At 42.3% G+C, this 19,365-nt stretch overlaps 1 protein-coding gene across 1 annotated transcript; it reads right to left on the bottom strand.

Moving 5' to 3' along the window:
* Nucleotides 1–3,123: 3,123 nt before the first annotated feature.
* On the bottom strand, nucleotides 3,124–19,036 carry LOC104157228 (DNA ligase 3-like). Its single transcript, XM_009697229.1, is given in 21 exon segments — nucleotides 3,124–3,674; nucleotides 4,512–4,603; nucleotides 5,522–5,696; nucleotides 6,772–6,918; nucleotides 7,515–7,589; nucleotides 8,426–8,568; nucleotides 8,964–9,087; nucleotides 9,359–9,406; nucleotides 9,408–9,436; nucleotides 11,175–11,210; nucleotides 11,213–11,262; nucleotides 11,727–11,806; nucleotides 12,578–12,709; nucleotides 13,170–13,325; nucleotides 14,000–14,168; nucleotides 14,284–14,361; nucleotides 15,037–15,203; nucleotides 16,128–16,279; nucleotides 16,728–16,925; nucleotides 17,889–18,026; nucleotides 18,751–19,036. Coding segments are annotated over 21 exon segments (2,709 nt in total). The 3' UTR covers nucleotides 3,124–3,440.
* Nucleotides 19,037–19,365: the final 329 nt, after the last annotated feature.

Genomic DNA, 19,365 nt, shown 5'->3' with positions numbered 1-19,365 from the left:
TTGGAGCTTATTGCCAGCAGCAGACACGGAAATCATTAACAACCTACACTCTAGAATAACTTGATCCACTACTGTTGGGGATAGATGGATGCCTGGCTTTCCACCACAAAGATTGGACTCAGAGGCTTTGTATTTTCCCCTGAATAAGAAACAAAAGTTGGACTGGGGTCTCAAAAAGTGACATTTGTTTTGCTGCTTAGGCTATACACCCAGCAACAACTTTATTTTCAAAGATTAAAATTCTACTGTGCTTTTTAATTTAAATTCTTATGCTTGCAGGACAGGCAGACAGCCTCCGATTTCCATATTTGGAATAAGCATAATTCTAGCCTAGTGCAATTGTGGAAAAATGTATAATTTTATTTGAAGATGGACTTTGTATTATTGAAGAATATAAGGGGAGTGAGACTCTGTGAAACATACAGCCTTACCTTGTGTGGTGGTGGTTTTCTGTTTACATGCCAGTGAGAGGGAGATTTCTAGTTTGACTGTTGTTGATTTCTTTGACTTCACAGGCTTCCTTACAGTATATGCCAGCAATAGTTTTAAAACTGAAGTGACTTCATTTGATTAAGGAGCTACAAATCTAAGGCTTGAGTCTTTTAGAGGCTTTAGTGAGGAAAACATACAGCTAAATAATAAGGATTCCGTTGCTACGCAATCATATTTAAGTACAGGTGACTATTTCTTTTGAGAGGGGAGACATGAAAGAAAGCAAACTTTATCTCCCTTGACGATCGCTCATCTTAGTGATTCATTGCAGATGCTTCTGTTTACTAATGAGCTTCACCCCTATCCTCCCCTTTGAGTTTTAGTCCTGTTACATTCAGACTGCTTATCAAAATCAATTTATTTTGTACACTTTCTGCATGTGAGGGTGGATAGGAGCTTCTGTGGTCTGAGACGTGACAACTGCAAGCCCTTACATCTAGCCTGATGAACAGAAGGTTCATTTGGAAGCCTTCCTAGAGAAAATGGTAACTGGCGTATTTTTCCCCTCAGTGGCCTGCAAGCATTCAGTCCGTTTGGCTGGCAACACAGCTACGTTTCAGAATCTTGATGCCTTAAGTTTTCAGCCACTGTGGGATTGTATACTCATTTCAAGTCACTTGGAAGTTGAGTACCTTCTGCTGCAGGTTTTTTCCTGTCTGGCTTTCCCCTTTACAGGGGCGGTGATCACTTCATGTTCAAACTGAATCTCGGCACAGCTGCCACCAGATGAACAGCATAGAACAAGTGTCCACTTACAGCTTCTGGAGTAGTGGAAGTGCACTTATAGAAATGATCACCAAAGCCATCTACTTTTGCAGTTAAGTGGTAATATATGTAAACAGCAAATTAAATTTGTGTAATCTTTAACATGGAATATTGCATGAGTAGCAACTCACTTCTGAACTGGCATGGCGTGGAGGGTCTGTGCTCTGCAAGTTGGAATCAATAAAGCACTAAAATGAAGAACTGTGTCCCTCAGTAGGTAGCAGAACCTCTGCACTATTGAGGTGGTCTCTGAACTCCACAAAAACGCAGCAGCTGCTGAGGTTTATTGAACTAAAAATTCAGAGTTTTACCTCTTGCCCTGTTCAGATTGTTCTCTAATCCTTGGCTTAACAGCTTCCAGCATGAGAAGAGTACCGGTACAATTCAATGCATCATGTTAAAAAAGAAAATTGCAGGTAAGCAGTCACTGTATTTACTCGTGAAGAGGTTCACAGGGACCCCTTTAAGGGGTACAGGAATACGCATGCAAACTGTTGAACAGCCTCATTTAGTAAATTCACTGTGAAATTCATGTTGTCATTTTTTTCAATAAACTCAGGGCTGGGGGAATTTAGCAGGAAGATTATTCCCCTGTGGACAGATGTACTTTTACTTGCAGAGGGTAGGCTTGTTTTCTACAGCAGCTAAATCAAGTTGCAGATCAATGCCTGAAGTTTTAGGAATGAGAAGTTATACCTACCGTACACCTCTGAAATGTGCTTTCTGAAGGGAGGAATTCTTTTTTCTTTTTATCCTGACTAAAGTGTTTCCCTTGCAAAAATAGATTCTCTACTTATGGATATGATTGAGTTGTTTTTAAAGGCAAATAAAAATCTGGAGGAAACTGATTAATGATCCAAAGGAATATAATGATCTGAACTAATAAAGTAAATGGAAATATTTATGTGCTTTATGTACATAGTTTAAATATTTTAAAAGTTAATATTCTACTTGAAATGGCATGTTATTCTCTATTAAATCCTCTTGGTACTATGATGGTAAAACTTACTAGTTTTGGTACAGAAGTTTGGTTTATAATTTTGTAATAAAGTTGAAATGTGATTTAGTTAACCTTGTTTTCTGACTGTTACCAGCAGGCTAGGAGAAAGCAGAGATCCTACAGATCCTAAAAAGGCTTGGGATGCTAGGTGCTTAAATATCATTAGTGGGTGGGGTACAAGTACAGAAGAGGTTGAAGGAAAAAAGTTAACTGAAAACACTAACTTTCTAGCAGTACAGTCTTAACTTTTTGAATTACAAAGAGGAGAGCACACTCTGTACCCTGGAGACAAAGGGAACCAGTAAACTGGTCAACTCACTTTTCCTTTCATAATGTACACATGCACTCAGCCTACTCATGTAGAGTTATTCAGCAAATGCACGTTGTCATCTGCAAAATAGTTAAAATGAACCCCTATTTCTAAACCCCATTTTCCTTATTTAATTAATATTCAAGTGCTTGCAATAGCTTAGAACAGCTTCAACTACCCTAAAAGACCCAGACAGAGTTCCTTTCTCAGCTTTTACTTGTTGAAACAAATAGCAGAACACAGGAGCAATGTATTCTAGAAGACAAACACTCCATGAGGATGCTTGGGTAACGCTACAGCAGTTGCTGTAATGGAAGCTTATTTGGTTGTCCTAGTTTTCGTATGAAACCTACAGCAGAGGTGCTACTGTGCTGAATGTTAGAAGAAAGGAAAGAAAAGTCAACCCAGGAGAAGGACATGTGTCCTTCATCTGAACTGTAGCCATGCAGCAAAATTACCCTGGCAATGCAGCCAACGGTTTCACATATTTGGTGGTCTGTTTTCTTGTCCAGGCAGAGGATAACCTGTGGAAAATAAGTCTTGAGATCAAAGGAGAAACTGCTTCAGTTTTATTATTTCTTTTATCTATAAAAATACCCAAACTTTAAAAACCCAAGGAGACTAAATGAGCACCTAGATAAATGCCATGGTCTACATTATGGGCAGAAAAATGGATTCAGCAATGACATTTCTTCAGAGAGTTGTTTTAATTAATTCCATATGGTTGCTATGGATCTTTGTAACTACCTCTGATGGCCTTGGGCATTTCATTTCTATCCAGAGAGGAATCTCACCATTCCTTCCACCTACCTAGTTCTCAGCTCTTCCCTCCAGGGAATTCTTCTGTCGAGACTGGTCAGCTGCTCCCCATTGTTAGTAGGGTGCTACCAGTCTCCGTTTCCGGATGCATTCCCAGATCCAGTTGGGAGACACACGCTTAGCACCAGGATTCTCATCAATGTCCCCTATAACATGTGTTGCTGAGGCTGTGTCAAACTCTGGCACAAGATCCCCATCATATGCTATAAAGTACCGCCGGAGTTTGTCGAAGTCCTTCACAGAGGGTGACAGATACAGCTTCACACCAGTGAATATGTCCAGCAGTGGCTGCATATTGTGAAAGAGGACGAGAAGCACAGGTTGGTAAAAACATTTGGTCTGGAAATTACACTGAATTCTTTGAAGGCATGAACGAGTCCATTCACAGTTCCCAAGGTTACCATTCTAATCCCATGCCTAGTAACTGTAAATTGCTCTTTGGCCCGCCATTAAATCATACGCAAGAGCAACACCCATACAGTTCCTCTGAAAGCCAGATGTTACAGCTGAACAGCGCTTCCCTAGCTAAGGGGAATTATTACCCCATTATTGCCCTTAGTGATGATGCTGATGTGGTCCAATAAATATGATCTTAATGTCTTTGTCTTTACAAGCTGGTGCTTCTCAGTTAAAGTAGGAGAACGTAACCGTGCTGGGAGGGGACTTGCTGTTTACATCAAAATAGCTACTCCAGGCTTAGCAGGAAATTACAAGTCAGTGATTCTTAATCCACTCCTACAATTTGCTGCACAATGGGCTAGAAAGGAGAGTTCTCTCCCTTTACAGCCCCCAACTCTTCCATATGCAGCAGCCAGGAAGAGCAGCTGCTCAGCAATCACAGCGCTTTGTGGAGCAAGACGTTGTCCGTGGGTGAACAGAGTACTGGCCATTAGCACGGCAAACCCAGTTATGTCAGCTCTGCAGAGAGGAAAGAGCTGCAGCCATCCGCTTCCTTTACAAGGGGACTTGTTGCCGCTATTTCTGCCTTTACGTTTATTTTAATTTAGGGTGCTGCTACAAGAAGATTTCAGAGACTTGACAGATGCAAAGGCAAAAGCGTACAGACAACTGAAACTGCCTCAGCTTCCTCCCACCCCAAAGTGGTTGCTGTCCAGCTAACCGTACCTTTTTTCCATTGTCATCCATCTCAGATGCTTTTCTCTTCTCCCCTCGTTTCTCCTCTGATTTGTGAGGGGATTCAATGACTGCTTTACTCTCTAAAAAGAAAAACTTGTCTCATTTGTGCTCTCTTGTCCAGACACTGGTTGTGTATTAAAGTGGGGGGAGAACAGTGAAGAGAGTAAAAGGGAAGTTTCCCCTCCTCTTTCTGGAAAATCCATGAATTAGAATTTAACTAGCAAGACCCATTTTTCTACTGCAAATGGCATGGGGCACCTTCCCGCCCTCATTTCCAGCATGCTGCTGTTCAACTTCCCTCCTTGCTGTCACCACGCTATCTTTTTGAGACTGCTCAGAAATTTGCTTCATGTTATTCCCCAATGACAAAGCACTGGTGAAGCAAACTCATTTCACAGCTTTGCGATTTACTGCCTGGAAATCCCCTTCAGCCAGGTGCCCTATTATATGCATGAATCTCATTCAAATAAAATTAAATAGTGGTTCGTGGCCAAAAATGTCTAACCAAAGGGCATGTGATCTGCAGGAACAGGAGCAGCAGGTCTGCTGTTCACATCAGTCTTACGCAGTCTGCTAAGGCCCTTGATGTAGCAAGATTAAAAGGGACTGCAGTCCCAGAGAAATGACTCCAAGGTAGTTTTGGTACGAACTATAACTGAGACTCTGCTAGGTTCAAGATCTCTTCTAAGCAGCATATAATTTTAAGAGAGCTTTTATTGTCTAAATGAGTTGCCTAAGCACCAATCTCAATGGCATCATCAGTGCCGTTTCCAACTTTTCTCAGTCCCACCACACCTAAGAGCTGTGGCTGTTCAATCCATGCTGAGAGTAACAGACCAAACCAAGGGTCTGAACAGCTTTGCCCATTAACCCTGACACGCACAGGAAAGCTGCCGTGGATCTTCAAGCATCTGACAGAAGGCAAAGATCCAAAGCCAGCCTGCCCCAAATGCAAAGAACACACCCTGAGGTCCTCTCCCCGGAAAGCACCATCTTACCTTCTGGCTTCTGGGCTTTTGCAGGTGACTTGCTTGGGGGAGTTTTAATAGTGCTGTGTGGTGTGGAAGACCTGGAATTTCCCTCGTTCTCTCCACTGCTGCCAGCTGTGGACTCATCTTCCTCCCCAGCAACAACACTGAAATCAGCCTTCTCTTTGGAGAGTTGGTACAGCTCCTGTCCCATCAGAAAGAAAGCATTGCCTTGAACCACAGTGAAACCTCTGACATTAGACATGAGCCATAATGCGTGGTCTCCTCTTTGTTTCCCTCACCCCCCAAAGTGTTTGCTCATACGCTTTTTCTTCCTGCACCTCTTTGTAGCCATTTTGCTGTCAACTTTGTTCAAGCTCTCTGCGTTCCACCCAGCTGCTTGACATTAAGGGATGCCATACAGGGAGGTACCACAAGCCGTATTCACATTGTCTGCTACAGAGCAGGACAGACTAACTCTTCAAAGCCTGGCTCCCTAGCCTGAAAAATGAACAACACCCATTGCTCACTGAGGGAATAGTCTGTTTGAAAAGGGTATTTTACCTTTCTGTCCCCTACCCGCATAGGGAGCCAGGAAGACTGCTGGACAGCAGGTAGGCTGAATCACTCCTTGCATCGATGGCATAGCAAGCGCTTGTATCTGTTGCCAGTGTCCTTATAGGCAGTGTGAAGAGAGCCCAAACGACACTAAGCCGACTAAGAACAGAGCTCATCGACAGCTGACTTACTGCTGGGGATGGCAGCAAGCCAACTGCTTTCTAGCTGTAAAGGAGGCACAGGAGCTGTGTGGGGTGGGTGCAGCCCCCGGGGTCCTGCCTGCCTGCCATTTGGGCCCTGCGCCCTGGAACTGGGCCAGGCCGCCCTTAGTCACTTCCCAGATGCCTGCCTCCCCCAATCTCAACAATTAATGGGAGACCGAATGACCATAAACACTTAAGAGAATAAAGGTCACCTCTTTCAGGAAGGAAATTCCTCACCATGAAGACTGTTACAAGAGCTGATACAACTAGTTGCCAGCACAGACTTTCCTGAAAGTGCACAACACAACAGCTCAAGAGACTTGAGAGGCCCCATGAAAGAATAAGATTCACATCAAAATAATCCAGCAAGCAGCCTGAGCCTAGAATAAATGGAAAACGTAACATGCCATCATAGGTACCAGTCAGCAGATCTTCACTACATACCCTGCTATCTGAATTTGTCTTTTTAAATATAGATTGTCATCAGAACTTGTTCTCAAACATACTGCATTAACTTACCTTAAGCTGCTGGAGGTTGGTGGCCGTCTTCCAGTCTTTGTCATCTCGAATGCGGGTGCAGCGAGGGAAGCGAATGGAGATCCCATCTGCAGTGTGGGCTTCAGCTTTAGAGAATTCAGCCCCTGTGATCTCCCACACTGGGGCTTTCTAAACACAGTATTGAAGCCATGTCACATTCCTGTGTTCTCTAATGAACTAACTATGAAGTGTTTGTGCTCCTCTACCTCTACAACAACCTCCCTCCCCGCCCCAACACGCAAGAGTTCCATGTACATAAACTGAACTTATTGGTCACCTTAATTAGAAAACCTTCTATTTTTTTCAGCGAGTCAGAGATCCTCAACTAATATATAAAGCCAATTTCTAAATAACCTTTTCTCTCAGACATACATGGCACAAAGCATACTGATAAATTTTGTAAAACAGCAGCAACTTTTGGGTGACAGTTGTGTTTCAAGCATTAAGTCAGATTTTTCATGCCTCAAATTTAAAGTAAGTTCACTTCTGGAAGGGATTTAATGCACAGGAGTATTTCCCAGAAGTGTTGCAGGTATGATTTCTTCATGAAACTCTTAGCCTCAAATGCACCTGCAAGATTCAGAGATAAAAACTTGTGCTTAACTTCCTGTTCCAAGTACGAAGACTAATCTTGTAACAGAGACAATCTGTACACTTAAATGAAGTATACTAGATTGCTAGATCAGGGCTGGAAAACATAGGTAAATGGCTGTGACAGCACTTACCTTTGGATCTGGGACAATGAAGTCTGGGTAGTAGATTTTGTTAATTTTTAGCCACTTTGGAATTTTACTAGGATCCTATTAATTAAAGCACAACACCAAAATGATCATATTAACACTTATGATGATATATGAACCTATTTCTACAAAAAAATTTGCTGAAAGAGAACCTAGAGGTAGATTGGCATATAGGTATTACATTGCCTTTGTATAGATGAAACTTCCTTTAGCCTGCAATGCTAACTGATCTGCAGCAGTTTCTCTTATCTAGAGAATCACAAAAATTATCTGTAAGACAGCACTCAATTACTGTCATTCTATATGTCAAACAGGAACATTGTTGCTCCAATTGTGATTCATATAAAACTACCCTTTTTAAGATTCTATAACCTTGATGCAAACAGCCTCCAGGATGTCAAGTAAATATTAAAATTCAGCTCTCTGTTTATTTGTCGAGTCTTGGAAAGTAAGGTTCCTCAGTTAAAGAAGTCACTCACAAAATTCTTAACTCCAACATGTCCGGTTATCCAGCCACAAGAAAAGTCCGACTTCAGCATTTCTCACCCGCAGCCCCATCTAGTGACTATCTTTACCAACCGCAATATGCCAAAAAAATGGTACTTGCTCTGCTCTTCCCAATAAAACTTTGTCTTAGCAGGAAACAGATGGTGCCTGGCCTCCCACTCAGGGTCTGAGTACAAATCTCAGGCAGTGCCTCATCTCGGGAGCTGGCTGCGCCTACATCTCATTTGTGTCAGAGCAGTTTATCTGCTTTAACTCTAATTGAGCCTCTATTCATTCCCAGCAGAGCACTTCAATTCTGCATTTAGCCAGCACCTCATCAGGAAAAAGGCTTTTACCAAGCCCTTTGCTGAGCATTCCTTTGATCGCCTCCATGCCAGAGCCCCTCTCACCTTGCTGATCTTCACCATATCCAGCTCTGTTTGCAGACGTGCCAAGGTGGCATCGTCATGGCCACCCGAACACTTGGTCACAGTGCACCACTTCTCGCTCTTGGGATCATAGCAGCCCATGAGGAAGATGGACATCATCCCACCTGCAGGAGGAGAGAGCAGAGTGGTTCACATCTTCTACAGGACAAGCCACAGCTTTCCAAAAAGCAAAGTTATGAACCAAAACCATTTTCCATCTTCAGGAGTCAAAGAGCCTTGGGTTTGTGATGGCTTCACAGTATCAACTCCCATATACAAAGCCAAACAGAAAGCCTCTACACTGTGCAAGAGTCCAGCCCAAGACCTGAGGCTTTGCTGTGCCAATTAACCCACAGTAAACTCATAGCCTGGCAGGTGACGGGCTGCAGCAGGCGCTCACTGCTACAGCCAGTCTCATTCTGGTAGGAGACCAAATGCTACAGAAGGTCTGGAACAGGAAAAAGCTTGAGAGTTTTCTGAACTGACAGATCTCTGATTTAAGCCAACTCCAGAGACTTACCTTTACTGCCTTGTCCGTAGAAAGCTCCTAGCACCACCAGGTCTGCTGTGTCAGCCATTGCACCCTCATTTAGGTAGTCCTTTTTCACTTTCAGCCAATGTCGTTTTCCTGGTTCATAATTACCCTGTGCAAAACAAGGCAAGAACCTCCAGTCAGAAGGATCGTCTGGTAGACAGCTATCATCTCAAACAGCCCTTGCTTTTATCCAGCTTAGTGGTACAAGAGCACAGCAGTGCTCAGATATATAAGGAGCAACGTGGATTCGGTTTCAGCATTGACAAGAACCCAGAGACATTTCAAGAACGCTCAGCCTTGTGTGCTTCATCCACAGATCCCTCTCTGTTGTTATTCCCCAATTCCCAGCATACACCAGTGAAGAGAAAATGTGAACCTGCCTTTGTATCTTTCAACACCAGTCCTTCCAGTCCCTCACGGATGACTCGGGTGATCATATCTGCCAGATCTGAAGCTTTCTGAAAAAGGAAAGGACTCATGGTTAGCTCAAGACTGTCAAAGGGCTGTGGTCTTCAGGCTTTCTATTTGGAGCAGTGGTGCACTAAAACCAAAGCAACTTCAGAGAGATAAACAGGTAATTTCATAAAATAGTTTTCCACAGAGAGTCCCGTACACGTTCTCTTTGCTGCACATCCAGTGACTAAGCTGGGAATATGTCCCAAGAAGAGAAGGGCTGGTTAGTTAAAAAACAGTCCTCAGAGACGAGGTAGCCACCCTGATTGTGTCCTGAGTATGCCCTATACATGCAAGATCAGATTTTCTCAGCCAGCAGTGCCTGCTTACTTCTCTATCCAATTGCCTTGGGACTTCTGCTCATTTCGTCTTCCAAAATACTTTCTCTGCCCCAAGTGTCCAAGCATTGTCCACAAAACCAACGTGCTACAGAAATCAGTAGCATTGGGGAAACATAATGGGACATAGGGCTTGTGCATAACAAAGGAAAAACTGAGCATGCTGCTGTCTAAATGGAGTTTTTAGCACTCAGGATGTATCTGGGCTGTGTGGCACTTGAAGTTACCAGTTTGGGAACTGGAAGCAGTCTCGCTCCCTTCAGTCATACTTCAGTCTTCTCTACACAGCTCAGCATTGCACAGTGTCGGCTTTAAGGCTGGGCTGGCACTTGAAGTGGCTGGTAGATGATATTAACCCCTTCCTTCCCCAGAAGAGAAAAGGGAGAGGCTTATGGGTTGGAAAATTAAAACTACTTTAATGAAACAATAACAACAAAAAAGAGTATAATAATATTAATACTAACACTATTAATAACAGAAATAGAAATATACAAAACTCATATTGAGCTTCCCAATGATGATCAGAGAATCACACCGCTGCTGTGGCAGGGTGGGCACCCAGATGTCCCAGACCGGGCTCTGCAGCCGACAGGAACCAGATTTAGGAATGCACGGATCAGGATTGGAGGCAGGAGAGTGAGCAGAGTCCCACAGGGATGCCGGCCATGAACGAAGAAGAGCGGGCCCCTGGGATCCCTTAGCTTTATACCGAGTATGATGTGGATGAGATGGAATACCTCGCTGGTCAGTTTTTGGTCACCTGTCCTGTCTGCACTTTTCCACAGGTGTGACCCTATTATGTCTTTTCACTTGTTTAACATAAGAGGGCCATCAGTGACCTTGGTTCCCACCGGAATAAGTATAAAGATGGGCCTTTCTTCATACCAATCCTACCATTACCCCAGTAACAACTATAAACATCAAGCGTCATCAATTCTGAAAGCAGACACTGTCTGAAAAACATGTAGCTAACTTCAGAAAGTGCAATTGCTTAGAAGAAACTTAAATGAAGGAAAAAAAAAAAATCTGCTGAAAGGAGAACTGGTCCTGTTTTAGTCAAAACAGGACACAGAGTACAGACTAAGTTACAATAGGCTTTAGCTCCTCCAACAACATCAAAGCTACAATGGCTTTCGAAATCATTAAGAAACAAAAAAAACAGATGTGCAAGTTGAGACTGTACTGAAGTAGTTGTAGCTGAGACAAGATGGAAGCATGGCCTTCTTGAACAATGCCAGCTCAAGAAGTCTTGCACACAGACCACAAGTACAATCATTTTGACAGGCAGGGAATTGCTGGATTTGCAGGCTTAATCATAAAAAAGGCCACGTGGTAAAGCAGCAATAAAGTGTCCAGAGTGCAATCCATGAGATCACCATGCATGCTATTTTAACATTGAACTCACCGTGACATGCTTCATCTCCGAGAAGAGGATCCGGTTGGGGATTTCAACCATGTTATCGTGGAGAAACTTACGGCGTTCACACAGAGGCCTAAACCAGAGTACGGATAATTAAGGACAAGCAAGCAATTTTAACATGAAGTACTAGTCACATGAACACTGAGAAAAGCTATTTAAATAATTAAATGATTTATCCTACAGAGTTCCAGAAAGGACAATCAATTCTTACTTTCCTCCAGGAAGTTGTAAAAAGGAAATTCTGTGTTAAGGGTGCATTTAGTTTCAGAGGATGTAAGATGAGGTGGGTACTGAACCACACTCAGTTCAGTTGAAATGGAGTTAATCCTGACATTTTGGAACTGCCGAGCAAGATGGAGCACCACAGTGAAACTCCTTAGCACAGCAAGGATTCTCCCATGCCGTCTTGATTTTAGAGGGGCAAATGGCCAGTCTTAACAGCCAATGTGAACTGCTCCCTCTACACTGGTGACGTATTCCAGCAAGTTCATGCCGGGAAACCGGTCAGGCTACTCTCACACTATGCCAGACACATACCTGTCCATCAGGCTGATGTCATTGAAATAGATGCAGTCAAAGACAAACAAGCAAACGTTGGCATCTTGGAAAGCAGCTTTCTGAAAGACAATTAAGGTCAATTAAAAGAAATCTGCAGTCACAGCACGCAGCAATATGGAGCTTTAGAAAAATAACAGAAACAAAAGGATATATTTTTATCTCCATAATCTTCTCATTATAATAAGCTTAGGCCTATTCTAAAAGAAGTATTCTGAGAATTAAGATTTAGACTGAATGTGTCACAGCACAAACTAAGATAAAACATGCTAATTTCCTAGTGACAGGGAAATAACACTACAAATATTAATGACTTTGGGCAATGTAACATCTGTCACTACTGCTGCAACAAAAAACCAACAAGCATTCCAGAGACTTCAGATTAATGGCTACTTTAAGTTAAAGCACTTACAGTTTAATTTTCATTTTATTATCCTCTTCCTCACCACCATTCAGTCTAGACATAAGCACTACATAATATTCATACTAAATACTCTCTGCATTATTGTGGTCTTCCAGTCCGTCATGCATTGCTCAAGCAAGAAGCAATGACAGAATTGCAAGATTTTCCAAGGGTTTTTTAATATTTATCTTGAGCCAAAGTTTTCTTCCTGTCCTGCTAGTGATCAGGTTAATATCAAATTACTGTATTAAAGCAGTACCTTTTCATTAATATCAGCCTTCTCAGGGATCTTACTTTTTCCCCAGATACTCTAACAAGCACCAGATCTCTTAAATTACCCTGTGATAACAGATCACATGCTAGTGCATTTGTCAGCAGAATAACAGCCTCCAACCCCAAAGGATGTTGGTTTTTTTTTTCTTTTTTTTACCTTGTGCACACCAAGAGTCCCAAAAGGAAGTGGCTTGCCAGTTTTGTTGTCAATCAGAAGAACTTCTGAATCCAGGATCATACTTTGCCCACCAGGGAAAGCCTGGGGGATGAAGTCCTTAAAATGGGCTACCTTGGGGAGGGGGGGGGAAGAAAAAAAGAAAAATACATGTACTGGCTGAAGAGACGGACTCACTCCAATGGACATGTTCTTCTCCAGAAGCATGTCCAGGCATATCCGCACTAGCTTTACTTTCTGCTATGGTAGAGACAACACAGTCTACAAACAGAAAAATTAGTTTTGACCAAATATAAGCAAGTGACCCAACTGGCATCAAGCCTCCCAAAATGCAGTGCATAAAGAGGACTCTAAGGCACATAGCTTAACTTTAGTTTCAAGCTCTTAATGTCCACCAAAACAAATTGATTAAAATTCTATTAAGTGTTGCTTTTCCAGATTCCAAGTGTCTGCATAAATTAGGAAAAAAGTCTACAACAGAAGGTATCCTCCTTGCCTATAGAAACTGTTGTGAAATTCAGTCATGTTTATAGAGGAGCTGGCACAACAGAAGAGACAGTTTATAGGTGCTTACTTTATGTGGGAGGACAGGTTTGAGGCTTCTGCTGAAGTAGTTGAAGTGATCTCCATTTTTATGGACCTGAACTCGCTCGCCATCATATTTGATCTCTGCATACATGCCATTTGGGCACTTCTTCATGGCATACTCAATTGACTTGCAGGCTTCAGCCTTAGAAAGGTGGAGAGAGATAAGTTCCAAACAAACTCAGAGAATGTACTTAAAAATAAAGCTACTCTTACCTAAGTTCATGAATGAACTACCAATTTCTTTGTAGAACTTTTTCTCCAGGGTCTCTGATATCCAGTCCAAATTTTCCTGTTCTTAATTACTCATTTACTTAGAATCATCTGCACATGCCCAGATAATGACAGCTTTTCAGTGCTTATCTCCTTCAAATACTTAAAGGTGTAAGTACTGTGCCTTTTGTAGTAGTGCGCTTAGCCTGGAAGTAAATATTTAACTCTGATTTTTTCAAAGAAAAAAACAAACTTATTTGAATCTCTAATCCAATGGAAAGCTTATGCTATTTCCAGAAAAAGGATCAACTTCTGGAATGATAGCAAACAAGCAAAAATGTCACTTCTGGACTGAAAGCAAGTCAAGATTTTAGTTTCTGCAGTGGCACTGAAGGTGCAAGTACCGAGTACACTGAATACTAGCCTCTTGGTAGAAAACACTTTATAAAATGGCATTAAACAGAAAAATCAGCACTGCACACTCTATTAGTGCATAAGTCACTTATCCGTCTACTGATTCTTAAAGGTGAGGGTCTCTGACAGTACATATGAGAACTCTAGCTCTTGCTCGGCTGGAGGTCACCATTGCAGGGGAGCCAACATTACCAGCATGGGCTGAACTGGGGTCATCAGAGAGGCCTGCACGCTGAGGGTTCGCTTCAGACCTGGCATCTTCTCAGCCTCCTGCTGGTTCTTCAGGACTCGCTCAACCACATCCTGAAGGTTGCGTGACGCCTTGAACGCCTCGTAAGCATTGGGATCCAAAGCATCCAACCTTTAACAAATTGAGGAGAGGAGGGAAATGTGGATCAACCTCAGGTCTGCTGCTCTTGCCTTATGAGGCTAATGCCCAGTTCTGGTTTTATCTCACAATGAAAGGTAAGACTTACACATGCTTTGCTCCAGCATTCATTTTCAAGTCATGCTTAATTAGTCTGATGATGCATTTCAGGTCGTTGCCCGTACATCTGAAGTGTGAGAGAAGATTCAGAAATGGTAGACATTTAACTGAACTACTTTCCAGCTAAAAAAAAACCCCAAACCAATCCAGACCTCTGTAAAAAAAGGTCCTCCCCTTCTGGAGGGTTTAAACTCAAATAAGGACACATGTTACTAGTGACATCTCAGAGGCACAAGAGAATATACAAAAGGCTTTTTAGCATCTTTATGTTTGAATGCCAATATTAATTCTGCCTCATTGTTGACGTACCTTCCAAGATTCACATAATTAATGCATCAAAAGTAAGTGATAGTAACATCGTCAGCCTCAGATCAACACAAACTGAGCCAGACCAAGAATCTTCAACACGTCTAAATGGCTTGAAGGCTTTTCCCAACATACCTAAGAACAGCAACTTAGTTAACAGCTAAGTACTACTAAGGTAGTTCTGGAAGCCGCTCATTCAGTACTGATTGAACAGTGTCTTGACAGGCAAGGATGAAATTCTCTGGCACGAAGAGGAGCCATACATGTTCTCCATTGCTGGTCAGCAGTCAAGGTGTCTTAAACCACTAATGGCTGACGGATGTTAAGGTCAGTCTCCATGGTTTATGACTAGTTTTTCACCTATTCCAGCTTGTGATATGTAGATAACCACACCTAGTTTTAGGGTAAACCTTCAGAGGCCAATTACTTTCCTTACCTGCGAGTGATATGTTGTAGCACACTTTGCTGGTCATCTTCCTTAGTAAGCTTTGATAGCTGGATTAGGAATTCATCTACCTCTTGGATGGTCAGGAGGCTTTTGGCTGCTGGAGGACAAGACTTGCTCTGTTCAAAGAAGAGGCGTACGGTCTCAGAAACATCTCCCTGTCTCCAAAAACAAAATAAGGGCGTGCATCAGAACTATGGCTAGAGAATGGGGATGCTATTGAGGATTCAACATGGTTCCAGTAAGTAAAAAATAAAGCACAGGAACAATGCTGGGATTGCATGAAGGAATTGGAATCAAACATTAGAAAAAAGCTGCCACAACACAGAATAAAGCTTCTCAGCTGTTTCATTTGCAAAAAAAAGGGAAGTAAGAGTACCAGTATCATCTCATTGCTCTATTTTTCACTGCTGCAGCATCACAGACCCTTTATTTCCTCAAGATGAATCCACTTCTAAATCCAAGGATGTGAAGCAGTCTAGTGATGTCACTAGAAGGCAGTATATACCAAGGCAATAAACAGAAGTGAAAGAATTAGCTTCATCATCTAATTCACCCATTTTCTCCATCTTGCAATGAATCAGAAGTGTGCATAGTCAATTACCAACTTCTATGCACAGGAATTAAATGCACACATGTGAGCACTTGCAACTGTATGAGTGTAGCTTAATTGTATGAACCAACTTAAGTTGACAGCAACAGATCTGTTCATTGAATCACAGTGTTTGATACGTGATGTTACACAAAAAGTAATATAAATCAGTTACATAGGAACATGCTAGACAAAGCAGTTTAGACAAAGTGGATGCAGCCCAACTTGCCTAGATATTTTAGTCTTGCTTTCTAAAGTTTTGCAGGTGAATTCATATCTTGCTTTCTGATCAAACATTATTTTCTAAAGGTTCCAGATGGCAGAAAGTGCTATGAAAACTGTTAAAGCGGAAAAATAAATAAATTACCAATTCCTATTCTAACAGTCAAGTGAACAATCCTTCAAATAGGGGTAAACAAAAAAACATTACAGAATTTCCATAGCAATGGACTGAAGAGCAGAAATTAAGAGAACTGCTGTCTGTACTCACCTGTTCCAGGTCCCGGACCATTTCTTCTTGGCTGCAGTTAAAAATCCTACTAAACAGCTTTACAATCTGTTTATCATTCAAGTTGTAAACAATTTTAATGACGCCTGGTAACAGCAGTTTAATGGTCAGGTATACGTCACCATGAAAACCATCTGGGAAAAAAAGCACAGACCATGAGAAACTGTCACAATTTATTTTCAGGTACAGGCTCTGGTTGCTTGTGCCCATTAGCATGACCCTGGGGAAAAAAACCCTGCAGCTGGGGCTTCCTCTTTCCACCAGGCAATTCTGCTTAACATGAAAGGAGATTTCTTAGGGGAAACACCCACAATTGTCCTCCAAATCTGATCTCAGCACTAAGTTTGGCAGCATCTACAAACATTCCCCACTATCCTAAACGGAGACATTCTTGTCTGAATTTGTTACTTAGCTAAACAGTTCACTTTGCAAACATTATCTCCGTAGTTCAGAAATCACCACAGCATATAGCTTGGGCTACACAGCAGTAAGATTTTATTTCATCCTTGCTTTTAAAATAATACTTTGAGGCTGATTTTGAGAGGACTTTCATATGCTGAGAATGCCAAGCAGGAATCATACCTCCTCCAGATCCCTTCTTCAGAAAATCCTGGATGATCTGTGTTTTCACATTATAGCTAGGCTTTTCAGCAACCATGGCACAGAGCTTCCTGAACTCTCGCAGCAAGCAGTCTTTGTGCTTTGGATCACATTTTTTTGCAGATAGACTAGACTTGTGGGAAGAGTTTGCAGAGACATCTTCTGAATTCTTCGGCTTGGCTGCATCAAAGACATAAGAAGTTGCTTTTTTAACAAGTACAATATGGTGCAAGTTTTGAAGTTGAAGCTACCTCTGCTTGGCAAGCTGAAAAGAACAATCCCAGTATGCTGGCAAAGCTTCAGAACTGAATAATGACGTGTGCTATGCCAAAATTTGTGACTTTAAATTTTAATTACCATAAAAAAATTCTAAACTATTTTTTCATTAGTTTTGCTCTTCACAGTACACGAGAATTTTCTGGACCTTAATTCTACCAGACAAGTACGATTAAACCTTGGTGAAAAGAAATTCCTTGGCAGATGCTTCTGTTTTATTTCTACTTTATAGGCCTTTGCCATTCACAGCAAGATGTTTTCCTAAGATCATTTCTAAAATGGGGAAAAAAACATCCCTGTCTCCTCTTCTTTCATAATGCTAACACCCCTATACATTCTCATCTCTTTGCCTGTGTATGTGGCAAAACGTGCTCTGGGTGGTTCAGAGCTACACGTTCGTGTCTGGTCAGGCAGTGCTCACACACTGACTGTCCTGCTGGCAGCTGTTTCTCAGGACAAGCTGCTGAGGAATAATAGTTTTCCCTTCCATGAACACTGCAACTGGGAATCCCTCACAACCAATTTTTTACAGATTTTGAGCTCCACAACGGATATCTTTAGTCTATACTTTCACAGCTTGACTGAAGTTGGCCAGTGGGCTAAGGCAGTAGTGGAGTCAGCCTGACAGTGTCAGTTACTGCATAAACTTTGTTTCCTTGGGAATACTAGAAACTCAAACATCACTTCTTTCAAGACTGACATCCTAAGAAAGCATCACCAATTTTTGGCAAAATGGATTTTGAAAAAGCAATTAAAACTAAACCATCTTCTATAGACAAAAAACTACTGATCTGAGCCACGTTAAAACACCTTTGATGCTGACAGTAGAAGAGAAGGATTTCCCAGAACCAGTTTCTTAAGTCTTACCTGTGAAGCCAGAGAACTTCTTTGGTGACGGAGTGATGAGAGCTAATGGATCTTTTGTAGTTAGTTGTCCTGTGGCAGTGAGCTTAGCTTGGACTATCACTTTTTTCTTCGGTGTACTTCCAGCCTTGGAATTAGCTTCTGTAAAACAGCAAGGTTCAAACCAGAAGTCAAAAATAATCTCACACATCCCTTAACACAGTATGTAGGACAAGAGGAAACGGTCTCAAGTTGCACCAGGGGAGGTTCAGGTTGGATATTAGGAAGAATTTCTTCACTGTAAGAGCCGTTAAGTATTGTAACAGGCTCCCCAGGGAGGTGGTGGACTCACCATCCCTGGAAGTGTTCAAAAAACATTTAGATGTGGCGCTTTGAGACATGGTTTAGTGGGCATGGTGGTGTTGGGTAGAAGGTTGGACTCGATGATCTCTGAGGTCTCTTCCAACCATAACGATTCTATGATTCTATGTAAGATATACTGCAACAAACAAGCCTTAAAAGAACTGGGGATGGAGGGGAAAAAAAAATGAAGGAACATTTTTCAGATATCAAAAGTTAAAAGACTACATAATTTACTAAAGATCATGGAAAAAAAGCTGAAAATGGAAAATAACTGATCCTTCCTCCTGGGATTTATCTGCCTACGTATTAAATCACCCAGACCTTCTCCATAATCAGTTGTGACAAATTAACTAAGTGCTATTGTAGAAGTGACTATTTCTTCGCTTTCCAATAGGGTTGAGACACAGATTTGAACAGCGCTACCCACTTTGTCATACGAATACATCAGTGAGGATTTTGTGGTAAAGGCACAGTTATGTGTTGATCAGTGGCATGTAAAGTAGAAAAGTGACCCAGGTGCTACCTGAGATGTGCTTGTTGATTAATTCTTTCTCGCCATCTTGTAGCTCTTCCCATCCTTCCAAGTCTGTGATATCTTCGATTTTCTTGGTGGTGGCCCGGGCTTTCTCTAGCTTCTCAAATATGCACTTCACATGGTACCACTCTTTCATATCCCCGCCAGACTCCGTGAAAGGATTGGGAACAATCTTTCCAATGCGCACCATTCCTTTCACGATCTTCTCCTTGCACTTCTTGCAACCTGCCGTGCCACGCTTGGCATAGTCTACACAGTATCTCTGCTCTGCCATGTCCTCTGCAGCTGTGCACGCTTGGCGAAGCCAAGTGTTCAAAAGCAGGGAGAAATGAAAAGCCCCAGCACCACCACCCTGGTTTCTGCCTGTGGACTGGAGAGATACACACCGTAACAGCAGCTGGTACCAGTAACTGGGGCAGGTCTTGGGGAGGCCAACACAGCAAACACAGAGTCTTGGGAAGGAGACCTGTGTATGGGGTGAGAAAAGTCCTGTGCCCCTGCCGAGTGCCCGGACAGCCTGTGATAGTGTCCTGCTGCCTGTGGGCATCCAGCCTGCTCCGCGTGTGCTGCAAGCGAGAGAGGAGACACTGAGCCACCCCCTGG

The sequence above is a fragment of the Cariama cristata genome, unplaced genomic scaffold (genome assembly GCF_000690535.1).
Source record: "Cariama cristata isolate BGI_N322 unplaced genomic scaffold, ASM69053v1 scaffold1763, whole genome shotgun sequence".
Lineage (NCBI taxonomy): Eukaryota > Metazoa > Chordata > Aves > Cariamiformes > Cariamidae > Cariama > Cariama cristata.
Note: the sequence above shows the minus strand (reverse complement) of the source record. Positions and strands in the feature narration are given on the sequence as shown.